This window comes from Argentina silus, assembly GCF_951799395.1.
Source record: "Argentina silus genome assembly, chromosome: 4".
Classification (NCBI taxonomy): domain Eukaryota; kingdom Metazoa; phylum Chordata; class Actinopteri; order Argentiniformes; family Argentinidae; genus Argentina; species Argentina silus.
Genome location: NC_139658.1, coordinates 22597855 through 22620921, shown reverse-complemented (window position 1 = coordinate 22620921; position 23067 = coordinate 22597855). Strand labels below are relative to the sequence as shown.

General features: G+C 47.1%; 4 protein-coding genes across 5 annotated transcripts; 3 read left to right on the top strand and 1 right to left on the bottom strand.

Moving 5' to 3' along the window:
* Window positions 1–1502: 1502 nt before the first annotated feature.
* On the top strand, window positions 1503–11026 carry twf2 (twinfilin actin binding protein 2; the record flags this gene model as incomplete). The annotated part of the gene is made up of 8 exons (XM_083667573.1): window positions 1503–1599; window positions 7438–7616; window positions 7815–7910; window positions 8210–8314; window positions 9402–9527; window positions 10040–10190; window positions 10555–10676; window positions 10856–11026. The coding sequence occupies 8 exons, from the start codon at window positions 1503–1505 to the stop codon at window positions 11024–11026; spliced, it is 1047 nt and encodes a 348-aa protein (XP_083523699.1).
* Window positions 11027–12715: 1689 nt separating this feature from the next.
* LOC310802952 (cytokine-inducible SH2-containing protein-like) lies at window positions 12716–15123 on the top strand. The gene is made up of 3 exons (XM_083667586.1): window positions 12716–13154; window positions 13664–13824; window positions 14109–15123. The coding sequence occupies exons 1-3, from the start codon at window positions 13135–13137 to the stop codon at window positions 14603–14605; spliced, it is 678 nt and encodes a 225-aa protein (XP_083523712.1). The 5' UTR covers window positions 12716–13134; the 3' UTR covers window positions 14606–15123.
* A 263-nt stretch (window positions 15124–15386) lies between these two features.
* hemk1 (HemK methyltransferase family member 1) lies at window positions 15387–22692 on the bottom strand. Of its 2 annotated transcripts, XM_083668277.1 has the most exons (12): window positions 22486–22692; window positions 22086–22259; window positions 21805–21896; window positions 21602–21695; window positions 21314–21451; window positions 21008–21072; window positions 20767–20816; window positions 20569–20674; window positions 20364–20459; window positions 19488–19598; window positions 19149–19253; window positions 15387–15894 (listed from the first exon to the last, which is right to left on the bottom strand). In XM_083668277.1, the coding sequence occupies exons 1-11, from the start codon at window positions 22555–22557 to the stop codon at window positions 19190–19192; spliced, it is 1062 nt and encodes a 353-aa protein (XP_083524403.1). In that variant the 5' UTR covers window positions 22558–22692; the 3' UTR covers window positions 15387–15894; window positions 19149–19189. The 2 variants fall into 2 exon arrangements, with proteins under 2 accessions (XP_083524403.1, XP_083524402.1); XM_083668276.1 differs by lacking the exon at window positions 15387–15894 and having other exon boundaries at window positions 18772–19253.
* On the top strand, window positions 15887–18600 carry LOC310803487 (cytokine-inducible SH2-containing protein-like). The gene is made up of 3 exons (XM_083668278.1): window positions 15887–16621; window positions 17134–17294; window positions 17549–18600. Exons 1-3 carry the CDS (start codon window positions 16602–16604, stop codon window positions 18046–18048), a joined length of 681 nt encoding a protein of 226 aa, XP_083524404.1. The 5' UTR covers window positions 15887–16601; the 3' UTR covers window positions 18049–18600.
* Window positions 22693–23067: the final 375 nt, after the last annotated feature.

The window sequence follows — 23067 nt, the reverse complement described above, 5'->3', positions numbered from 1 at the left end:
CCAAATAAAGGACACAAACAAAAAATATGATATATTTTCATTGTTTATTTAACAAAAACTAAGTCAATAGCTTGTGGCCCCTCCATTAGCAGCAATAACATGGAGTAAATGTCTCGTATAGCCACTAATGAGTCTCTGACATCTGTTTTGAGGGATTTTTGCCCACTCCTCCTTACAGAACTCAGCCAATTGAGTAAGGTTTGAGGGGTGTCTGGTATGAACTGCCTGCTTCAGGTCCTGCCACAGCATCTCGATTGAATTTAGGTTAGAACTTCGTCTTGGCCAATCCAAAACACAAATCTTCTTTTTCCTGAGCCATTCTTTGGTAGATTTGCTTGAATGCTTTGGGTCGTTGTCTTGTTGGAAGACCCATTTTCAGCCCAGCTTTAGCTCCTTGACTGATGGCTTGACGTTCAGATGAGCAAAATGTAGTTAAACTAATAATTGAGCTGTCTGTAGGGGAAGCCTGCTGAATCAACTCCTCAAACATTGACAGCCCCTGTAAGTGAGGCCAGACCTGAGGTACAACATATTCACCCACCATAATGGTGGTGAGAAATCCCAAGATTAACACTACAGTCCTCTTGGCAAGGAGCAAGGATATCTCTCTTATCGAGCTCTCTTATCCTGTCTGATGTCACAATGGGCAAATGAGTGAACAAAAAGCTGTTCACTACGAGAGGCTCCATGATAAGAAGATATTAAGCAGTGCAGCCACATACAATCTCACTACTTTGTCAAGCACAAGCACAAAACAAACAACTATCACATCACTGAAATAACGTACTTACAAACCCTTATAAAAGCAACCATAATTAAGATTTATTTTAAGGTTTTCTAAGAGGCTTTTTTTAAGAATTTACAATGAGCCCGATTTCTACCTCCACGAGCCTCCCGTGCTCCATGGTTACGTAAAAAAGAAGATCATTTTGTGCCACTTAAAAGCACACGAAAGCACAATCAAACACTGTTGAACATTTCACTAACCAACCCAACTGAGCTGCTACTGGGTCAGGGGCTCAGGTGAGTTTGGTTGGGTTTTTTTTCTTCATCAGCTCACTAGTTCTCCTTTCAAGCAGGTTCTGGTGGTACGAGGAGGGTAGGGGGGGAGGACAGCTAAATTTGGGAGAGAGGGGATCAGGTTCCCTCTCTGGGCACACATGATCCTGTCCTAGTTACTCGAGCTGTGTCCCTCTCATACGGTCACACTCACTCAGCGATTCGCTCACACACACACACACACTCTGATCAGTGCTCACACATACACCGGCTCTAGCCGTGCTCTTACTGCCACAGGTTGTCTCTTTGTGCCTCTCTTTGACTGGGCTGAATCTCCACATCTGCTCTGGGACTTTGGCCTAAACCTCTGCACCTGTTCTGGGACTTCACTTGGCTCTTCCCCCCCCCTCTCTCTCTCTCTCTCTCTCTCTCTCTCTCTCTCTTTGTCTCTGGAACCCCAGTAGAGCACCCGGCGGGTGGGACAGACTTCTTGCTGACCCGCCATGTTTCTGGTTCTCGTGGTGACGCCAGAACTGAGGGAGTTCTTGGCCAGGGCGAGGGGTGGAGCCGTCCGCCTCATCCAGGTGCGGATCCAGGACGGTGAGTGACCCAGGGCAGAGGCTGAGTTATGGGGGCAGGATGCAGGGCCAGGAGGGGTATGGGGTCTGGGGAGCTCAGGGTGGAGTGATCAAGGGCAGGAGCTGAGCTGTAGGGGCAGGATGCAGGGCCAGGAGGGGTATGGGTAGCTCAGGGTGGAGTGATCAAGGGCAGAGGCTGAGTTATGGGGGCAGGATGCAGGGCCAAGAGGGGTATGGGGTCTGGGGAGCTCAGGGTGGAGTGATCAAGGGCAGAAGCTGAGCTGTAGGGGCAGGATGCAGGGCCAGGAGGGGTATGGGTAGCTCAGGGTGGAGTGATCAAGGGCAGTAGCTGAGCTGTAGGGGCAGGATGCAGGGCCAGGAGGGGTATGGGGTCAGGGGAGGTCAGGGTGGAGTGATCAAGGGCAGAAGCTGAGCTGTAGGGACAGGATGCAGGGTCAAAAGGGGTCTGGGGTCTGGGGAGGTTAGGGTTGATATATGATTCATATGATCTGATCATCGATATTGATATTCCATTGGAGTTTCATCAGCTAACTAAGAGATGAAATCGATCGATTGATGTGTATGATACATTTTTTGGTGAGACGTGAGGGTCACGGTGTTGTTGTTGTTTGTTTGTTGTTCAGCTGTTCAGCCACCTGATTGTGTGAATGACTCTGACGCTCACATTGATGGGTCCTTTAAGGTTGACCAAAAACATAGATTTCACAATGTGTTGAGTAACTGTCCTGAAGCCACATGAGGTTAGTCAGATGATCAGCGCCTATCATTTGACTGTGATGCAGGCCTGGTTTACTCAACTTTGTGGTCATGGGCAAGCTGTCAAGTTGATATATGTTCCCAGGCTACATTAACCAATCACTGAGCATAGTTAGTGCAAAGTACTTGATTGTGTCATATGCTCGCCATGACACGAGCATGACTGCACAGTTGCCTTATAAGATAAGCCAGGAGCTCACATGCTCAGACATGCCACCACGTACACTGTGCTGTACATTAATGAGCTGAGGTTTCCAATAAGTCTAATATTCGAAAGACACAATTATTTTATTTTTTTTGGGGGGGGGGGAATATTTGTCACAAGGGTAGGGCTGTTCGTCAGCTGAGTGAAAATAGTAAAACACTCAGGCCACGTGCCAGACTACGCATCTGGCTTTATAAAACGATGCATAATGCAAGAGGCCGGCCTCTGTAGCGTAGATATATTGGTAGATATAGATAGACATAAAGACGTGCATCCGGGATGTTTACATCCTGTTTGGGACGTCTTGTCTGGTCTGACTGACGTCTTGACTGGGCAGTTTGTCATCCGGTGATATAAGACTATCTGACACATTCAGTCTGGACATTTTTGGGCTGTCTGGCGTGTTTGTCTGTCTCTATGGTTAGTCATCAGGGCCTGTCTCCGGGCGGTTTATGGGTCAACAGTCAGGGTATAGTGACAGTCTTAAAGTCCGTCTCGACAGCTTTGAATCCGGTTTGAGATCCCATGTCTTAGCTTTTTGGGGCTGTCGCAAGGCTAATTTGGGGCTGTCCCTAACTTGTTTGGGTAGACAACCATGGACTTAGTTATGTCCTGCTATCCAGTGATGTGTTCATACCAATGTTAAAAGGGAAACAGGATATCAAGCACTATTTCATCACTGTCCTGTGATTCGCTGGCTTGCCATGCAACTTGCAATTCTCATGTCTCATTGGTCAGTTTCATTGGTCACATGTGCACAGGACTCATGGTCTTCTTGGGAACTGATCTCTTGTGACAAACGGTGGACTGGTTTAAACCTTAGACACAGTATATAGACACTGATAACAACAGCTTTCAAAAATGGGCGGGGGAAGGGGGGGGGGGGGTTATGGTGTGTGCGTGTGTGTTCTCGAACACAGTGTGAGAGAGAGTAAGAGAGGATGGCTGATGGAAAATATGTGTATGTGCTGAGAGTTGGAATGTGTTCGGGCCCAGAATAGCAACTGCTGTGAGAGATGGTCAGGAAATCCCCTGCACCCCCTCCAAGGGCATTGACTTTTAGTGTGTGTGTTTAAGACAGGGCGCGTGTATTCTTTTCTTTAACGCGTAGCTAATCAGTGGTTTTATTTTGTTGTTTTGTGCTTTTTTTTAGCTGTGTGCCTCTTTTTAATGTACCATTCATAACACTTTTTATGTGGTGGCAAGTCGTGAATTTCGGCAAGTATCAACTCGCCAGTTTCACATCTAAAACACAGCAGCTCTGGAACAATCTAATTATTGTACAGTGCATGGTAGCCTAAGGCCCTGGGTTAGTGGATGACATCGATATCAATACTATTGGTTTTTGTGCCATCATGGACAGGACTGCCACGAACTGTTACTGTAATCACTGATCGTTTCCACCTCTTTGTTGCTCATTGCTCTCCATCAGGGAGATAAATGGGGCAAGAGACTTGCTGAATAGTTCATTGAGGTGTTGAGGCTAATTTAATCTGAGTGTTGACACCCAGCACAGAGAGGAAGTGAAAGATACATTTACATTTACATTTTTGGCATTTAGCAGACGCCTTTATCCAAAGCGACTTACAAATACATTTGACTAAGTAAGTGGATCATCCATCCATCAGTCATCATAAGAAAAGGTAATCTACAGTACCAGTCAAAAGTTTGGACACACCTTCTCATTCAATGGTTTTTCTTTATTTTTATTATTTTCTACATTGTAGATTAATATTGAAGACATCAAAACTATGAAGGAACACATATGGAATTATGTAGTAAACAAAAAAGTGTTAAACAAACCAGAATATGTTTTATATTTTAGATTCTTCAAAGTAGCCACCTTTTGCTTTGATGACAGCTTTACACACTCTTGACAAGGTGTGTCCAAACTTTTGACTGGTACTGTATGTTAGGACCAGGGGCTGTTGGCAGTCACAATGCTGAAGAAGGAAGAATTATTATTATATTTTTTTTTTATACATTTATTTACAGTAGATATTATATATTTAGGGTAGTGGGGATAAAGAGGTCTTTAGGAGGGACAGTCAAGATGTAGCCTGACGAGATAGGTCTTCAATCTAAGGCGGAAGATAGGTAGTGACTGCACTCCTGACAGCAGTGGGAAGCTCGTTCCACCAGCGGGGCGCCAGGACAGTGAAAAGCCGTGACCGAGTAGCACGACTGCTGCACCCACATAGAGGCGGTGGAGCCAGGTGGCCAGCCGAGGTGGAAGAGCAAAGTGATTGGGCAGGGGTTTGGAGGCTGACCATTGCTTGCAAGTAGGGAGGGGCTGTTCCCTTTGCCGCCCCGTAGGCGAGCACCAGGGTCTTGAATCTGATGCGAGCTGCTACCGTGAGCCAGTGAAGGAGGGGTGAAGGAGGCAAGTGACATGGGAGGATTTGGGGAGATTGAACACCAGAAGGGTGGCAGCATTCTGGATGGGCTGCAGAGGTCTGATGGCGGAGGCGGGGAGCCTGGCCAAGAGTGCGTTGAGTTCACAAGTGTCTGGACCAAGGGTTGTGCTGCTTCTCTGGTGAGGAATGGATGTATCCTTCTGATGTTGTTGAGGAAGAGTCTACAGGAGCGTGCTGTCGCTGTGATGCTCGCCACACAGGATAAGTGGTTGTCAAGGATCACCCCAAGGGTCTTGTCTGTCTGGGAGGAGGTCTTCCCCGGGAGGAAGAGCAGCTCAGTCTTGTTAAGGTTGAGCTTGAAGTAGTGGGCTGACATCCAAGCGGAAATGTCTGCAAGACACACAGAGACACGTGTTGCCACCTGTGAGTCAGAGGGGGGGAAAGGTCTGTAGTTATGGACAGCAGACAGGTCTAGAGTTGGTTTCTTGAGAAGAGGCTTGACTCTGATGCCTTAGATGTCTAAAAGGCAGCTGGGACAGATCCTGTGGATAGAGAGGAATTGATTATGGTGGTAAGGAATGGAAGGAGGTCTTTGGAGATGGATTGGAGAAAGGGGGAGGGGATAGGATTGAGGGGGCAGGTGGTTGCCCACTTGGATGTGACCAGTTTTAGAATATCATCAGGGGAGAGGAGGGAAAGAGCTGATAAACCAGAGATGGAGTACAGTGCAGTGGGTTTGGGAGGAGTGGTAGCAGTGTTGGCGAGAAGTAGAGAGAAAGAGCTGCTAATGTCATTAACATTCTTTTCGAAGTAGGTGACAAAGTCATCAGCAGACAGGGAGGAGGTAAGAGGGGGAGGAGGTGGGTTGAAGAGTGAGGAAAATGTGGAGAACAGTTTCTTTGGGTCAGAGGCAGAGGATTGAATTTTGGAATGGTAGTAAGAAGCTTTAGCAGCTGATGCAGATGAGGTGTAGTTGAGGAGGAGAGAGAGATAAGGTTTTAGGTCATCAGGGAGGCCGGTTTTTCTCCATTTCCTCTCAGCTGCCCAGAGCCCTATTCTACAAGCTTGCAAGGTTTCAGACAGCCAAGGAGCGCGTGGAGAGGATCATGCTGGCCTGGCAGACAGTGGACAGAGAGAGGTGGAGGAGGTCGCATCAGTGGATAGAAGGGAGAAGGATTCAACAGAGGGTAGGGAGGCAGACAGAGGAAGAGAGAGCGGTGATGGAGAGGGTACGCAGGTTGCGATGAGAGGATACAGCGTGGGTAGAGACTGACTGGGAGGGGAGGGGTGGGAGGGGGTGGAATTGAGGGGAAGGGAGAAGGATATAAAATGATGATCAGAAACTGGAAGAGGGGTGACAGTAAGGTTGGAGGTATGGGAGGATCTGGTGAAGACAAGGTCAAGCTGATTGACCGCCTTATGAGTGGGAGGAGAGTGGGACAGGGTAAGGCCGAAGGAGGAGAGAAGGTCAAGTACTCCAGACGAGTGAAGCTTCTCTGACTGGATGTTGAAGTCACCCAGTAGTGAGAGAGGTGTGCCGTCCTCAGGGAAGAAGCTGAGAACGACATCCATCTCATCTAAGAAGTCGCCAAGCTGACCTGGTGGACGATCGATAGACAATGTGAAGTTTGACAGGGGAGGTGACAGAAACAACATGGAATTCGAAGGTGGATATGGACTGGTGTGACAGGGGAAGGGCATTATGTGACCACTTAGATGAGATGAGGAGTCCTGTGCCTCCCCCTCGACCAGAGAGTCTAGGGGAATGAGAAAAGGAGTAGGCATCAGAGAGGGCTGCCGGAGTAGCTGTGTTTTCCGATGTAATCCATGTCTCTGTGAGAGCAAGGAAGTGGAGGGACATGAAGCAGGCGTAAGCTGAGATAGCCTCTGTTTCCGGAACGCTGACTGGCAGTTCCAAAGTCCTCCCACGACAGTGAGGTCATGGTCAGTTGAGCATGGTGGGTATGTTAGATTGGACAGCAATTGGCTTCAAACAGATTGCTTTCAACAGAAACTAGGTCCCAGAGCTTCAGGCAGGATAGCCACAGCAAAACACAGCAAAACTACTACTTAGTCTAGAGAGCAGGTTTCACCACTCAATCCCAGATGAGCCACAGAGGAGGGATCAGTGCATGGAAGAGGGGATGAAACATGATGTCACGAGAGAAGAGGTCCAAGGGTTTAGATGACATTGGCTTTGGTTGACAGAAGCAGTGTGTGAATGTGCGTGTGAATATGTGTGTGTGTGTGTGTGTGTGTGTGTGTGTGTGTGTGTGTGTGTGTGTGTGTATGTGTGTGTGTGCGCGTGTCTGTCTGTGTGTGTGTGTGTGTGTGTGTGTGTGTGCGCGTGTCTGTCTGTGTGTGTGTGTGTGTGTGTGTGTGTGTGTGTGTGTGTGTCTGATATTACATCGCACTGGCTGTCATGTGAGGTGAATGATGAGGTGTGCATTGACTAATGGCTGTGGAGGGAAGATTTAAGGTGTGGGACCAGGTATGTGATGACTTCTTCTCTGTTTTTCAGAGCAGCTGGTGCTAGGGGCATTCAGGGAGCCGGAAAAGAGCTGGGACCAGGACTACAACCACCTCCTGCTTCCTGTTCTGGATGACCAAGAGCCATGCTACATCATGTACCGCCTTGACTCCCAGAATGCACAGGGCTACGAGTGGATCTTCATCTCGTGGTCACCTGACCAATCTCCAGTATGTGCATCTGTGCAAGACACACCGTCTCCCCCATGTTCACACACCTCTCAGTTCACACATCTCAGATGTACCATGCCTCACCCACAAGGGAGGCTGGTGGAGGTAGAAATTGGAGGACAGGCTCATTAGCCCAACCTCCAATTTCTACCTCCACCAGCCTCCCCTGGCCTCACCCATGCATTGTGTTGACTGCAGGTGAGGCAGAAGATGCTGTACGCAGCCACTCGAGCCACAGTGAAGAAAGAGTTTGGCGGCGGCCATGTGAAGGACGAACTCTTCGGCACAGTCGAGGTACGTAGGAGACAGGGGAGGCTGGCGGAGGTAGAAACCGGAGGACGGGCTCATTGTAAAAGCACGGGACGGATTGAGGAATGGTACCAAAGTTTGATGCCATTCCTCACTCCGTCCCATGCATTGCAATTTCGTAACGTCTCCTGGCTCGCTCCAGCCTACGTTCCTCCATGAGCCCGTCTCTGACATATCACATTTAGCCCCGCCTGCCATGTTCTCTGATCGGAATGGCCTGTATGGAACTGTTGGTATTCCGCTGTCTCACCCCTGAATGATTTCTTGTTTGCTGGCTGCTCTAGGAGGACATCTGCCTTCAGGGCTACCAGCACTATGTGTCCTCCTGCTCTGGCCCCGCCCCCCTCACAGCAGCTGAACAGGAGCTGCAGCGAATCAAATTCAACGAGGTGAGAAGAAACCCACGCGTCGTCGTCGTCTCGGCAGCGATGTCACCAACTCAAAAAAGCGAATTGCTAATTGTGTACATGTGCACCAGGGGAGGCCGGTGGAGGTGGAAATCGGAGGACGGGCTCATACACGGAATGAAATGAGGAACGGTTTTGATACCATTCCTTATTCCGTTCCATGCATTACAATGAGCCCGTCCTCCGATTTCTACCTCCACCAGCCTCCCCTGCCTGTACTGTACAGCATTCACCCACTGTCTCAGTGTCAGTGTGCAGTTTCAGCAATTAACCTCTTTTTCGCTGCTTTTCCAGGTCAGGGTTAAACAGGTGAGTGATGACATTCTTGCAACTGTGTGTATGCGCCTGTTTTTACGTCCTGAGAGGCAGTGGAATCCCAACAGTTACGGTGAGGAGGCATATTGTTGCCCTCACAACAAAGACCGCCGTGACTTGACTAGTTTTAGTTATAGCCTTGCATGATTGACACAGTGAAATTAGTTGGACATCAGCTGGTCCAAATCCAATGTCCGTGTTTACTGTGCCAGACAATCCAGGTCTCTGAGGTCACCGCCCTGTTACAGCTTACTGTGTACAAGTGCACCAGGGGAGGCTGTTGGAGGTCAGAGGACGGGGTCATATCATTCCATGCATTACAATAAGCCCGTCCTCGATTTCTACATCCGCTGGCCTCCTCTGAAATGCACGATATACATGCAATACCAGTCTGGGAAAAGAATGCCAGCATATCGCAAGAACTGCTGAGGTCACTCAAACTGCTTCACACCCCTTGTACAATTTGAAATTCGTGAACAAGTAAAACTTGCATGACAAAACGCACACCAAAAAACGGCAAGGCAATCGATATTTCCGGGGTACAATTCTACAATTCTAGCACCCTTATTTGGTGGACGGCCTTTAGCCTACTGCTGCGTGTGACTGAGAGAGAAAGGTGTATTTACGGTGTAAATGCGTTTGTGCCCACCTTTTGTGTATGTGAACACACAGTGGTGTGTCCAAATACACAAGTGCATGCACTGTGCTTGCGCCATGTAAGGTACGCTGTGTGTGTGTCTGCTGCCCCTCACAGGTAAAAACCGAGATCAGTGTGGAGAGTAAGCACCAGACTCTGCAGGGTATCGCGTTCCCACTGCAGGAGGAGGCTAAGCGTGCTCTGCAACAGCTAGCGCAGAAACGCATCAACTACATACAACTGGTGAGCTACACGCGTGCTCACACACACACACACGCACGCACATGCACACACACACACAGCTAACATCCACACTGTACTCACTTAATCATATGTAGAATCGGTGGCTTTTACAAATCATAAAATGTTTTGCACAAACTGTACATATCAGGTACATTGTTCCCCAATAGTACTTTGTTCCCCCCAAAAAATCTAAACCATCAGGCAATCTGCTCTTTAATATGGTGACTACAGGCATGTCTGAGGCCTCTCTGAACTTCCTCTCAACTTGGCTGTTGCATCATACTGTAGCCTCCTCTGTGTCTCCTCCTCCCTGAAACACAAACACAGTCTCCTGTCACCTTGTCATTGAACCAATGATGCTTCCACCCACTAAAAGCTGTTTGAACGTTCCTTGTAACAAGCCAAATCCAATCGACCGAAATAGCCACAACAAATTAAGACCATTTCGACCATGATACTGAGCCACATACACTACCCCTCAGTGGTAACGCTTGTGTGTTTGTGTGTTTCAGAAGTTGGACACAGAGAAAGAGACGATCGGGTTGGTTCACTCCAATCCCACAGACACCGGCGAGCTGCCCTGCAGGGTTCCCACCGACACGCCCAGATACCACTTCTTCCTCTACAAACACTCCCACGAGGGAGACCGCCTGGAGTCTGTAGGTCAGTCAGTGATCCTCCACTACCCCCCCCCCCCTCTCTCTCCCTCTCTCTCTCCCTCTCTCTCCCTCTCTCCCTCTCTCTCTCTCTCTCTACTGTATCTCCTTTCAATAAAATCTATTTCAATGGCGCACTGCTATTCCGGTCATTGTTACCGGACAAGGAGGAGCAGATCACATCTCTACCAGTTTGCTTCAAAGTGGTAGTCAGAGCGAAAATGTCCTTGCATTTAGAAAAAGAGAGAGACTTTTATTTTGAAGACAGAATCTATTTCCCGTTGGCAGCATGTGAAGGTACATTTTGGAATACCTCACGGCCGGGTAGCCTGAACACTTTTTCTCCCTCTTTCTTCTTTTCCTCCCTTCAGTGTTTATATACTCCATGCCAGGGTACAGCTGTAGCATCAAGGAGCGGATGCTGTATTCCAGTTGTAAGAGTCGACTGTTGGATGAGGTGGAGAAAGACTACCACTTGGAGGTCGCCAAAAAGGTAACCGGCTGAAGTTGAATACATAAAGTACGCCAGGCGAGGCGGAAGTCAGGACGTGACGACGTTCCACCTTCCATTCCCTGCGTCACAATGAGCCTGTCTACAGTTTGTGGTGTCTGTGCGTTCACTGCATGTGAAGCCTGTGGGTCTGTGTGTTTTAACTCTGGGTGTGTTCACAGATAGAGATTGACAACGGAGAGGAGCTGACAGAGGAGTTCCTGTATGACGAGGTCCACCCGAAGCAACACGCCTTCAAGCAGGCGTTCGCCAAGCCCCGAGGCCCGGCAGGGAAAAGGGGCAACAAGCGCCTAATCAAAGCGTCAGCGGGGGAGGGCAGACAGGAGAGCTAGAGAAGGACACACCCTGATCCTGTCCCTGTCCCTGACCCTGTCCCTGTCCCTGATCCTGTCCCTGATCCTGTCCCTGATCCTGTCCCTGTCCCTGTCCCTGACCCTGACCCTGACCCTGTCCCTGTCCCTGATCCTGTCCCTGTCCCTGTCCCTGTCCCTGATCCTGTCCCTGATCCTGTCCCTGTCCCTGATCCTGTCCCTGATCCTGTCCCTGATCCTGTCCCTGTCCCAGAGGCCTCCTCCTGTTGCTTTGACCAATGGCAAATCGCTTGGCCACCAGGAAGAAAATAGAGAACAGAGGGATTTCTCTTGTATCATTTTGACCCCCCTCACCCTCGCTTGTCTTCTGAACAATGTGTAATTAAAATCTGTAGGAGAAACGTAGGAATTCCATTTCTCGTCCCCAGTCTTTGTCTTTTTTGGTCACATACTGTATGCATCAACCTCCCGAATACACACACACACACACACACACACACACACACACACACACACACACACACACACACACACACGGCAGACAGACCAACCGATGGTCTTAAAGATACCTCAGCCAAATTTCTGAATGGAATTCCAAATAAAAAGGTGTTTTTTCTGTATGTCGTGGTTATTTCTTTATCACTGAGAGAACACATGAAAGACACCGAGAGCACAGGCTGTACAGTATGGCACATACAGTATAAATACAATTCCAGGTCCTGAACTGTACAGCATGTGTCCTGTCCTCTGGTTGCCTCTACTCGAAAGGGCATACAGGGGGTCACATCCCCTGGCATTCTGACTGCAGTACCACTGACTGGCCTGTGGAGGCAGCAAAAGGCTACACTCTGAGTGGCAGATTATCAAAATGAGCAGTCAAGGACTGTGCAGGGATTCACCCAAATTGACACCTATAGTTGTGACTTCTAACCACAGACTGGTCTACGTGACCATGAGAGTTCCTCGTGGCTGTGTTGACACATTTACATGGGTTAGCTCGAGTAAGGTCATCTGAAGTAACATGACCCGAACACATAAAGGCCACCATCACATTATTGGGGTCATTTAACTCATAATTAATAATAAGGTCAGGGGTTAACCCTAAAATAATACGGCGACCCCAAATATCGGTATATTACACACCACATATGGAATTGTAAATTAATTAATAGTAAATGAATTTCAAATAAATAAAACTTCCTTCAACTCAAACTGGATAACTGGAGACAATAAACCACGGTAGCCTAGAAATGTGACATTCTTTTTCCTATAGTGGCAGGAAAATGTTGCACTCCTGTTCTTACTGATATGTCTGTTTGCGCCACGGTAAAATGCGCAACTCTTCCTAGACGAAAATCCATATTACTGGAAATAGCCTAAGCATTCCCATTATCTTAATGATGAGCCACCGTTCTCAGAATGCAGAGGGTAGCCTACAGCAGCCTAGTGGGCGGAGATAGAATCACCACGATTCTTGGAAAGTGGAGGGGGGAAGGGAGGGGAGCGATTCCTGGGAGCGCCTATCGCCGCACCAGCGAATGCAGAACACGAAGTCAACCTCTAGCCTAGAGACAGAGGGAATTTCCCAAACGCTGTTTTAACGTGCTTAAAAACACAACGGAAGACTCCCGTTAATAAAACATGAAGTATTTCCAAGGGTTTCTTCCGAGTTTAGTACAAACTATAACCGTAAAAACCGCCGTCCTTGGCGGCTGGCGTGACGTCAGAGGCGCTGATGTACTGAACAGTTCTCAGAATAGAGTTCTTGGAATTGGTGAATTTTAAAAGCCGAACCCACACTGTTCGCTTCACACATTTGGATCCCGTTCTAGAAACAACACTCGTCGCTCGGCCGCTCTGTATTTCTTTTATTTAAAAGGCTAGATTTGAACATGTATTCCTAAATGTATTTATTTATTGTTTAGCACTTCTGAAAAAAAGCCTACATTATTACAGCACAGCATTAACAATACTCGGAAGCGCTTTTTTTTTCTATTTCTGTTCACAACAGTTGTGGACATTTCCTTGAATAACATTTATTTTGGATTCCTTTCGTTTTATTGATTATTATTCCGAATCAAAATGCTGCTGTGGAATTAGACACGATCACGGGGTTTTGAATACTCGCCATGATTCTTTGTGTTCAAGGGTAAGTTGACATTCTTTTGTCCTGGTGCCTATATGGGTTTACAGTCAATTTATCAATGAACGGCATGTTTACGTAACCTTGTAAATTCTACTGGCAGAAATGTGTTCATAACATAGCAACCACTTTATCAATCATTTCTATGTGGTTGCTCTTAGAGGGTAGCCTATATATTACGCAGGTGACACTATTGAAAATGTGTCCATTTTGAAAACATAACCCAAAAAGCTGCCAATGTACGCGCATTCATGTCAATCGTATGCCTGTGAGTTCTGAGTTCTTCTAAATTAACCAGTCAGAGAGAACCGTACACCTGTTACTGAGCATCCCAATCCTAAACAGAAGAGCCATATCACAGACAGTGTTATTGGTTATGAAAGGACACCGACGAACGGTGGAAGGAACGGCTGTAATCTAGCCATTTTACGAGACAGCATGTCATATACGAGATACCCGTACGTGTCACCCCATATATATAGTCCTGTGTTCTCATGGCTGTTATCTCTCTCCAGACCCAGAGCTCTGATGCCTGGCCCACCAACAGACGTCTCCATGGGCATGCGGAGCGGGACCGTCCCCTCCCCGCACTGCCTTCACAATACCACTCCACTGTGGGACCCCACGAAGGACCTGCGCGCCATCGCCAGTAACTCCTGCTACCTAGAAAATTCAGGTACGGCGCTGCCGATCACACTGCAGTCGGTCTGTCTCTGAATAACGTCAATATACCCCAAACAAGAGGTTTTATGCCATTGTGTTTCTTGTTATAATACTTTCAAAAATAAGAGATTCAATTAAGTATCAACTATTAATTACGGTCTTATTCGTCAAATCAAATCTGAACTTGTAGGTGTAGGACAATGTTTCATGTATGTCTGAATGAAAGTGAATAACCCATGATCTCTCTCTCTCTCTCCCTCCCTCCCTCCCTCCCTCCCTCCCTCCCTCCCTCCGCAGGGTGGTACTGGGGGGCCATCACAGCCGGTCAGGCCCATGCGGCACTCCAGGCAGCGTCAGAGGGGGCCTTCTTGGTTCGGGACAGCAGCCACCCCCTGTACCTGTTAACACTCTCCGTAAAGACCTCCCGCGGACCCACAAGCATACGTATCCAATACAGTGGCGCCCGCTTCCTACTGGACTCCAGCTCCCCGGCCCGGCCCAGCCTCCTGTCCTTCTCAGACGTGCCTAGCCTGGTGCAGCACTACGTGGGCCCGGGGAAGAAAGGGGAGGAGGGGAAGGTGGTGGAGACTAACACTGACAAAGCCACCCAGCGGACACTTCAGGACATCACGGTGGTGTTGAAGCTCAAGAAGGCCCTGCGTAAGCCCCAGGCGTTACCTTCCCTGCAGCACCTCACTCGCCTTACCATCAACCGTCGAACCGACTGTCCTGACCAACTGCCACTCCCGCGTCCCCTGGTACACTACCTGCAGGAATACCCTTTCCATGTATGATGGGCCTCTTGTTTACACACCCTATGGAAGGGTAGGATAGACATCAAATCACAGTTCCCCCTCTAAGGAAAGCTGCTGATAGAGGCCCCCAGCCCCCTGCACCTGGGTATGACATCACTGTTCTTGGAAGTGATGGCTCAGTTAAAAGGAGTCACAAAGGACCTGCGGTCATGTGACTGTTCTTGGAAGGAATCGGCCCAGGAAAAGAGAGACTGGTTGTGAGTTTGTTCCTCCGAGGGAAATGGAGTCTCTCGTACTGTAGACCAACAGGAGATTAACTGAACTGGAAACACATCATGTTACTGTAGTGTACACTCACTCCCAAGGATTGTGGGAGCTGTCCGTGTCCACCCTTCCCTCATATACTGTGCTGTGGGTGTACATGGTGTTCCCTGTTACTAAGCAGTGAATTGCTTTCAGTGAGACATATTTTTTTATTATTGTTTTTAGTCAACATTTGTGTTTTTTTTAACCTTCTAAGTATGTACATTTGTTTCTATTAAAATGACTCTGCAACAATCTTATTACACTGCCTTCTTCAATGTCCTTTTGTCTTCTAGTGGGTCAAACGGGTCATCCACAGAAATAGCTGCCTGCACATTCCGTTTGTGCCTATCACACTCTTACGCAATAACAATGACCGCAATTACCTTTTAAAGAGAATGCCCCCCTTCCCCCATGAGTTTTAAGTATGTGCCATGTGGATTCTGTGAAGCAGGTACACTACCTGCAGGACTACCGACTGATTCCAATGTATTCCCGTGAAAGAGTGTGTATCTGAGGGAGTGAGTGAGCGAGGGGACGGCTATTCATCAGCGGATTCGAAGAACTACTGCAGGCTTTCTGGGAGGGTGAGTTTCTGAGAGGGAGGGTTCTAAGAAAAGCTTCGGTAATTAGCTTCAGCCTACCGCTTGCTCTTTCGTTATCTCTTGCTCATTGCCATGCAAACACAGTATTATCAGCACTATGGACATATACATTGTAGGTCCATCCACAATGTACATGTGAGTGTTTGTGAATTGTGAACTTTAGATCACAATAGTGTGTGTGTGTGTGTGTGTGTGTGTGTGATTGATAGATAGATACATAGATAGATAGATAGAAACTTTATTTATCCCAGGGGGAAATTCAGGAAAAATGTGTGTGTGTGTGTGTGTGTCGGGGGTGGGGACGTTGAAGCTGTTGCAACCTGGACTAAAGCCAGTGTAACAGGATCCGCATCTCAGTCTCTCAACCCTGTTCCTTTTCTTGCGCGGCACGTCCCTTTCTGAAGGATGCAGAATCTTGGCCTAAACAACAGAGTGTGAAATTAATCTGATCAGTGGGATATATTTAGTAACCAGTGGAATATACCCAGTAACTGCAGGTATTATTGTCAACCTCAAATGGATCAAGTAACAAATGTCCGTTACAACACATTAAAATAGAAAATACATTAACATCTCACCATAAAATATAAGAACATTATGTTTCGGAAATCTAACAGGAAAAAAATAAAATAAAATAGAATAATGAGAAAAACAGTGATTTATCCCTGACCTGTCAGTGATGTCATGTCGTGTGGACACATAGTGTAGACCCTCTACATCTCAGAATAGAGTTCTTGGAATTGGTGAATTTTAAAAGCCGAACCCACACTGTTCGCTCCACACATTTGGATCCCGTTCTAGAAACAACACTCGCCGCTCGGCCGCTCTGTATTTCTTGTATATAAAAGGCTAGATTTGAACATGTATTCCTAAATTTATTTATTTATTGTTTATTGTTTATTTATTTATTGTAGCACTTCTGAAAAAAAAGCCTACATTATTACAGCACCGCATTAACAATACTCGGAAGCGCTTTTTATTTTTTTTATTTCTGTTCACAACAGTTGTGGACATTTCCTTGAATAACATTTATTTTGGATTAAGTTTTGGTGGTTTTAATGGTTATTATTCCGAATCAAACTGCTGCTGTGGAATTAGACGCGATCACGGGGTTTTGAATACTCGCCATGATTCTTTGTGTTCAAGGGTAAGTTGACATTCTTTTGTCCTGGTGCCTATATGGGTTTACAGTCAATTTATCAATGAACGGCATGTTTACGTAACCGTGTAAATTCTACTGGCAGAAATGTGTTCATAACATAGCAACCACTTTATCAATCATTTCTATGTGGTTGCTCTTAGAGGGTAGCCTATATATTACGCAGGTGACACTATTGAAAATGTGTCCATTTTGAAAACATTTTTTCAAAAAGCTGCCAATGTTAGCGCATTCATGTCAATCGTATGCCTGTGAGTTCTGAGTTCTTCTAAATTAACCAGTCAGAGAGAACCGTACACCTGTTACTGAACATCCCAATCCTAAACAGAAGAGCCATATCACAGACAGTGTTATTGGTTATATAAGGACACCGATGAACGGTAGAAGGAACGGCCGTAATCTAGCCATTTTACGAGACAGCAGGTCATGTACGAGATACCCGTACGTGTCACCCCATATATATATAGTCCTGTGTTCTCATGGCTGTTATCTCTCTCCAGACCCAGAGCTCTGATGCCTGGCCCACCAACAGACGTCTCCATGGGCATGCGGAGCGGGACCGTCCCCTCCCCGCACTGCCTTCACAATACCACTCCACTGTGGGACCCCACGAAGGACCTGCGCGCCATCGCCAGTAACTCCTGCTACCTAGAAAATTCAGGTAAGGCACTGCCGATCATACTGCAGTCTCTGAATATCCTGAATATACCCCATATCAGTACATGGGGTTTTACGCCATTGTGTTTCTTGTCATAATATTTTCAAAAATGAGAGATTCAATTAAGTATCAACTATTAATTACAGTATTACTAATCAAATCAAATCTGAACTTGTGTAGGACAATGAAAAGGCTTCATGTATGTCTGAATGAAAGTGAATAACCCGTGATCCCTCCCTCCCTCCCTCCCTCCGCAGGGTGGTACTACTGGGGGGCCATCACAGCCGGTCAGGCCCATGCGGCACTCCAGGCAGCGTCAGAGGGGGCCTTCTTGGTTCGGGACAGCAGCCACCCCCTGTACCTGTTAACACTCTCCGTAAAGACGTCCCGCAGACCCACAAGCATACGTATCCAATACAGTGGCGCCCGCTTCCTACTGGACTCCAGCTCCCCGGCCCGGCCCAGCCTCCTGTCCTTCTCAGACGTGCCTAGCCTGGTGCAGCACTACGTGGGCCCGGGGAAGAAAGGGGAGGAGGGGAAGGTGGTGGAGACTAACACTGACAAAGCCACCCAGCGGACACTTCAGGACATTACGGTGGTGTTGAAGCTCAAGAAGGCCCTGCGTAAGCCCCAGGCGTTACCTTCCCTGCAGCACCTCACTCGCCTTACCATCAACCGTCGAACCGACTGTCCTGACCAACTGCCACTCCCGCGTCCCCTGGTACACTACCTGCAGGAATACCCTTTCCATGTATGATGGGCCTCTTGTTTACACACCCTATGGAAGGGTAGGATAGACATCAAATCACAGTTCCCCCTCTAAGGAAAGCTGCTGATAGAGGCCCCCAGCCCCCTGCACCTGGGTATGACATCACTGTTCTTGGAAGTGATGGCTCAGTTAAAAGGAGTCACAAAGGACCTGCGGTCATGTGACTGTTCTTGGAAGGAATCGGCCCAGGAAAAGAGAGACTGGTTGTGAGTTTGTTCCTCCGAGGGAAATGGAGTCTCTCGTACTGTAGACCAACAGGGGATTAACTGAACTGGAAACACATCATGTTACTGTAGTGTACACTCACTCCCAAGGATTGTGGGAGCTGTCCGTGTCCACCCTTCCCTCATGTACTGTGCTGTGGGTGTACATGGTGTTCCCTGTTACTAAGCAGTGAATTGCTTTCAGTGAGACATATATATATATTTTTATTATTGTTTTTAGTCAACATTTGTGTTTTTTTACCTTCTAAGTATGTACATTTGTTTCTATTAAAATGACTATTTAAATGGCAACAATCTTATTACACTGCCTTCTTCAATGTCCTTTTGTCTTCTAGTGGGTCAAACGGGTCATCCACAGAAACAGCTGCCTGCACATTCCATTCGTGCCTATCACACTCTTAGGCAATAACAATGACCGCAATTACTTTTTAAAGAGAATGCCCCCCTTCCCCCATGAGTTTTAAGTATGTACCATGTGGATTCTGTGAAGCAGAAAAGGGCTGATTCCAATGTATTCCCGTGAAAGAGTGTGTATCTGAGTGCGTGAGTAAGCGAAGGGGACGGCTATTCATCAGCGGATTCGAAGAACTACTGCAGGCTTTCTGGGAGGGTGAGTTTCTGAGAGGGAGGGTTCTAAGAAAAGCTTCGGTAATTAGCTTCAGCCTACCGCTTGCTCTTTCGTTATCTCTTGCTCATTGCCATGCAAACACAGTATTATCAGCACTACGGACATATACATTGTAGGTCCATCCACAATGTACATGTGAGTGTTTGTGAATTGTGAACTTTAGATCACAATAGTGTGTGTGTGTGTGTGTGTGTGTGTGTGTGTGTCGGGGGTGGGGGCGTTGAAGCTGTTGCAACCTGGAATAAAGCCAGTGTAACAGGATCCGCATCTCAGTCTCTCAACCCTGTTCCTTTTCCTGCGCTGCGCTGCACGTCCCTTTCTGAAGGATGCAGAATCTTGGCCTAAACAACAACAGAGTGTGAAATTAATCTGATCAGTGGGATATATTTAGTAACCAGTGGAATATACCCAGTAACTGCAGGTATTATTGTCAAGCTCAAGGGAATCAAGCACCAAATGTCTGTGACAACACAGAGTGTATTTCTACTAACATCTCACCATGAAATATAAGAACATTATGTTTCGGAAATCTAACAGTAAAATGAAAATGAGGAAAACAGCGGTTAATCCCAGACCTGTCAGTGATGTCATGGCGTGTGCAGACATAGTGTAAGCCCTCTACATTGTCCTCCACCCAGCGTTGGATGAGTGGAGGGTGTCGTGGGTCTACCTCCAAATACACACGACTGCAAGAAAGAGGCAAAGTAATACACAAAGTAAAGTAATAACAGAAAACAAACAATTTTACCGTAATTAAAATGGTTAATCCAAAAATACATCCAATACATTCCCACAAATGGTCCCGATAAAGACATGTATGTTTCACAAGCAACCTCAATCCCACACAGCTGGACAACCTCAATCCCACACATCTGACGACCTCAATCCCACACATCTGGACAACCTCAATCCCACACATCTGAACAACCTCAATCCCACACATCTGACGACCTCAATCCCACACATCTGAACAACCTCATTCCCACACATCTGACGACCTCAATCCCACACATCTGAACAACCTCAATCCCACACATCTGACGACCTCAATCCCACACATCTGAACAACCTCAATCCCACACATCTGACGACCTCAATCCCACACATCTGAACAACCTCATTCCCACACATCTGACGACCTCAATCCCACACATCTGAACAACCTCAATCCCACACATCTGACGACCTCAATCCCACACATCTGAACAACCTCATTCCCACACATCTGACGACCTCAATCCCACACATCTGAACGACCTCAATCCCACACATCTGGACAACCTCAATCCCACACATCTGGACAACCTCAATCCGACACAACTGAACAACCTCAATCCCACAACCTAAATCCCACACATCTGACAACCTCAATCCCACACATGTGAACAACCTCAATCCCACACATGTGAACAACCTCAATCCCACACAAACCGCTGAACACAGTGCTTTACCTGTGGTTGGATAGGAGCTTTGGAGCCAGAGTCAGAATCTGTCTGATCACCAGCATCCCATCGCCGCCTCCATCCAGCGCAGCATGGTCCTCAAACCTTCAGGCAAGAGAGAGCACGTCAGATCAGATGTCTCCATTCCAACTCCGAGACGCAACTACAATAGAGGGGCAAGGTGTGTCTGTGTGTAGGTGGAGGTGTGCCTCACCTGAGGATTTCAGGTTCAAGTGTTGTCATATCTTCAGAGAACAGGTACGGTGGGTTGCTTACCAAAGCTGAGACGGGACTGCACATGCTCACAATCGCATCTGCATCTACAACATAAATAATATCCTTTAAGTTGTCAACAACAACAACAACAACAACATCAGCTCTCCTTTGCCATCAACGTTCCTGTTTACCCTACCCCTCATCACATCCATATGATGAACCTCAAGTCGGTCCTGGAGCCCCAAACTGTAACACAAAGCCAAAAACACATACTCAAACAAGACAAGAGTAAATTAATGTAACCAAACTAATTCTGTTGTTTAAATATACAAGATATTTGTATCTCTGTAACATTTTACGTACACGCTGTACATCCCTGCTCTGCCTTCTTGTCAGGTTTCTACAAATCAAATGTGATAAAAAATTGTCAAGATTACCTGTGTGCATTTTCTGTTGTCAGACCCACAGCATCCTGGCTTTTATCCAAGGCAACTGCTCTAAGCTGAGAGAGAGAGAGAGAGAGAGAGAGAGAGAGAGAGAGAGAGAGAGAGAGAGACAGAGAGAGAGAGAGAGAGAGAGACAGAGAGAGGGAGGGAGAGAGAGAGAGAGAGACAGAGAGAGAGACAGACAGAGAGAGAGAGAGAGAGAGAGAGAGAGAGAGTATCTTAAAAGATTTCAGTGTTGTCTGAGTGAAGCTCTGGCATCCAATATTTTAGAAAGAGAGACATCAAAGGAAAGCTCACCTCTGGGAGGCTGTTCAGCAGACTGAGGGAGATGGCACCTGAGCCACAGCCCACTTCCAGGCACCTAAAGCCTGTCTCCCCTTTAACTCCAGCCCCTGGCTTCAACTGGAGGTCTGTAAGAACTAGGCCAACTAGCTCCTGCAGACAGGCAGGCAGACAGGCAGGCAGACAGACAGGCAGGCAGGCAGTCAGTCAGACAGTTTATGGAGGCATTGTAGCCTAATTTCTGTGGCTTTTAGAGATTATATTGCGATTATCGTCCCGTGTTTAGCTATAGTCCTCCCTCACCTCAGTTTCAGGTCGTGGGATAAACACAGGAGGTCTCATCTTCAATGTCAGATCTCTGAAATCCCACTCCTCAATCACATACTGCACTGGCATCCTGAACATCAAACACATTTCACATGGAATTCATTAGCCTGACGGAAAACCGATAGGTCACGTGAACGTATTACTGTCGTAAATATGGAATCAACAGCAGAAGCCTGTACCTGGAGAGACGCCTGGCACAGAGCTCCCACATCTGCTCTGTCTGCTCACGCGTAAGGAACTCAGTAACCCTGTTCTGCCCAAGGCTATCTAACTGTGGGGAGGAGTGAGGAAACAGGATAAAGAGGGTAAAGACTTCAAAGACTGTTGAGTGGGGGGTTGTACTGTATTGACTGTGAGAAGCAGGGAGACTGAGAACCCCCAAAAAGATTGGCAGCGGAGGACATGCAATTGAATGAAATGTATGTATTGGGAAATATAGAATAATATTTGGGAAGCTCACAGTTTTAGCGCCAAGCAGATGTGCAACAATGTACTGGCTGGAGAGAGTTGGCTCTGAGACGCCTCTCTCCTGGAAGTGCTTTGCCCACAAAGCCACAGCTGCCTGCACAGTGAGTCTGCTGGCTGGAGGTAAGGCTGGCACACATGCGGCCACTGCCAGGGAGGTATACAGGCCCTAAAAGACAGAGATTTGGGGAAATTAAGTCATTGAGGATGTTTATTTGATCGCATGATATTTAGTTATATGTGTTCTCACCAAATGGTACGCAAGTGACGATTGAATTCAGCGAGCTATATACGTTGTTCTTCATTTACCCTTCGCACTGTCTGACTCCTTTCACAACGATATGTGCCTAAATGTCTAACTGTATTCGCATTTGCATCCTCTTTCATTTATTTACCTTGTGGCCAAAGCGATTATAAACCCCATTCAATGATCTTCGTATCCACATCCCTGTCAGACACACGTGCATCACGTTTGTGCGATGCTATAGCAGGAGGTTTACAGAAAGAGAAATACTGTTGTCTTAATATGTAGTGAAAACATATCTGATACTGCACTAATACATAGAAAACTTAAGGACTTCAGTTAAACTACGTTGCGAAGGGAGGTGTACTACTCTCGCTGTATGCTCATACTCTCTTTGGTATGACTGCACCATTTTTCAGAATAAAAGTTCCTCGAAACATCGTGTGTAGAATATTAGTTTCGTTGCGCCTATGTATGCTTTCAAGGTATCAACGTTCTGTTGCAATTTTTGGCAATTGATGTCGCTCGGAATAATGAAGCACTGTAGCTATTTGAGATTTGTCCGAAAATGGGCTCTAAGCAACCATTCTATACTATTCTCTGCACACTACTATTTTGAAATTAGCCATGGACTTCATCTGCTGGTACTGGAACGCACCCATAATATTAAGGCGCAGCGGAATTCTCCATGATTCTCTTGAACATAGGTCAACGTCATCGACCGTGCGAGGCT

Bases quoted from the DNA above. Each gene is read 5' to 3' on its own strand.
- LOC310802952 (XM_083667586.1), top strand. From the start codon at position 13,135: ATGATTCTTTGTGTTCAAGG. The intron at 13,155-13,663 runs GTAAGTTGACAT...ATCTCTCTCCAG, and splicing joins ATGATTCTTTGTGTTCAAGG to ACCCAGAGCTCTGATGCCTG. The intron at 13,825-14,108 runs GTACGGCGCTGC...CTCCCTCCGCAG, and splicing joins CTGCTACCTAGAAAATTCAG to GGTGGTACTGGGGGGCCATC.
- LOC310803487 (XM_083668278.1), top strand. From the start codon at position 16,602: ATGATTCTTTGTGTTCAAGG. The intron at 16,622-17,133 runs GTAAGTTGACAT...ATCTCTCTCCAG, and splicing joins ATGATTCTTTGTGTTCAAGG to ACCCAGAGCTCTGATGCCTG. The intron at 17,295-17,548 runs GTAAGGCACTGC...CTCCCTCCGCAG, and splicing joins CTGCTACCTAGAAAATTCAG to GGTGGTACTACTGGGGGGCC.
- hemk1 (XM_083668277.1), bottom strand. From the start codon at position 22,557: ATGCACGTGTGTCTGACAGGGATGTGGATACGAAGATCATTGAATGGG. The intron at 21,897-22,085 runs GTGAGCTTCCCA...TCCTCCCCACAG, and splicing joins ATCTGCTTGGCGCTAAAACT to TTAGATAGCCTTGGGCAGAA. The intron at 20,460-20,568 runs GTGAGGCACACC...TCTTGCCTGAAG, and splicing joins CTTGAACCTGAAATCCTCAG to GTTTGAGGACCATGCTGCGC.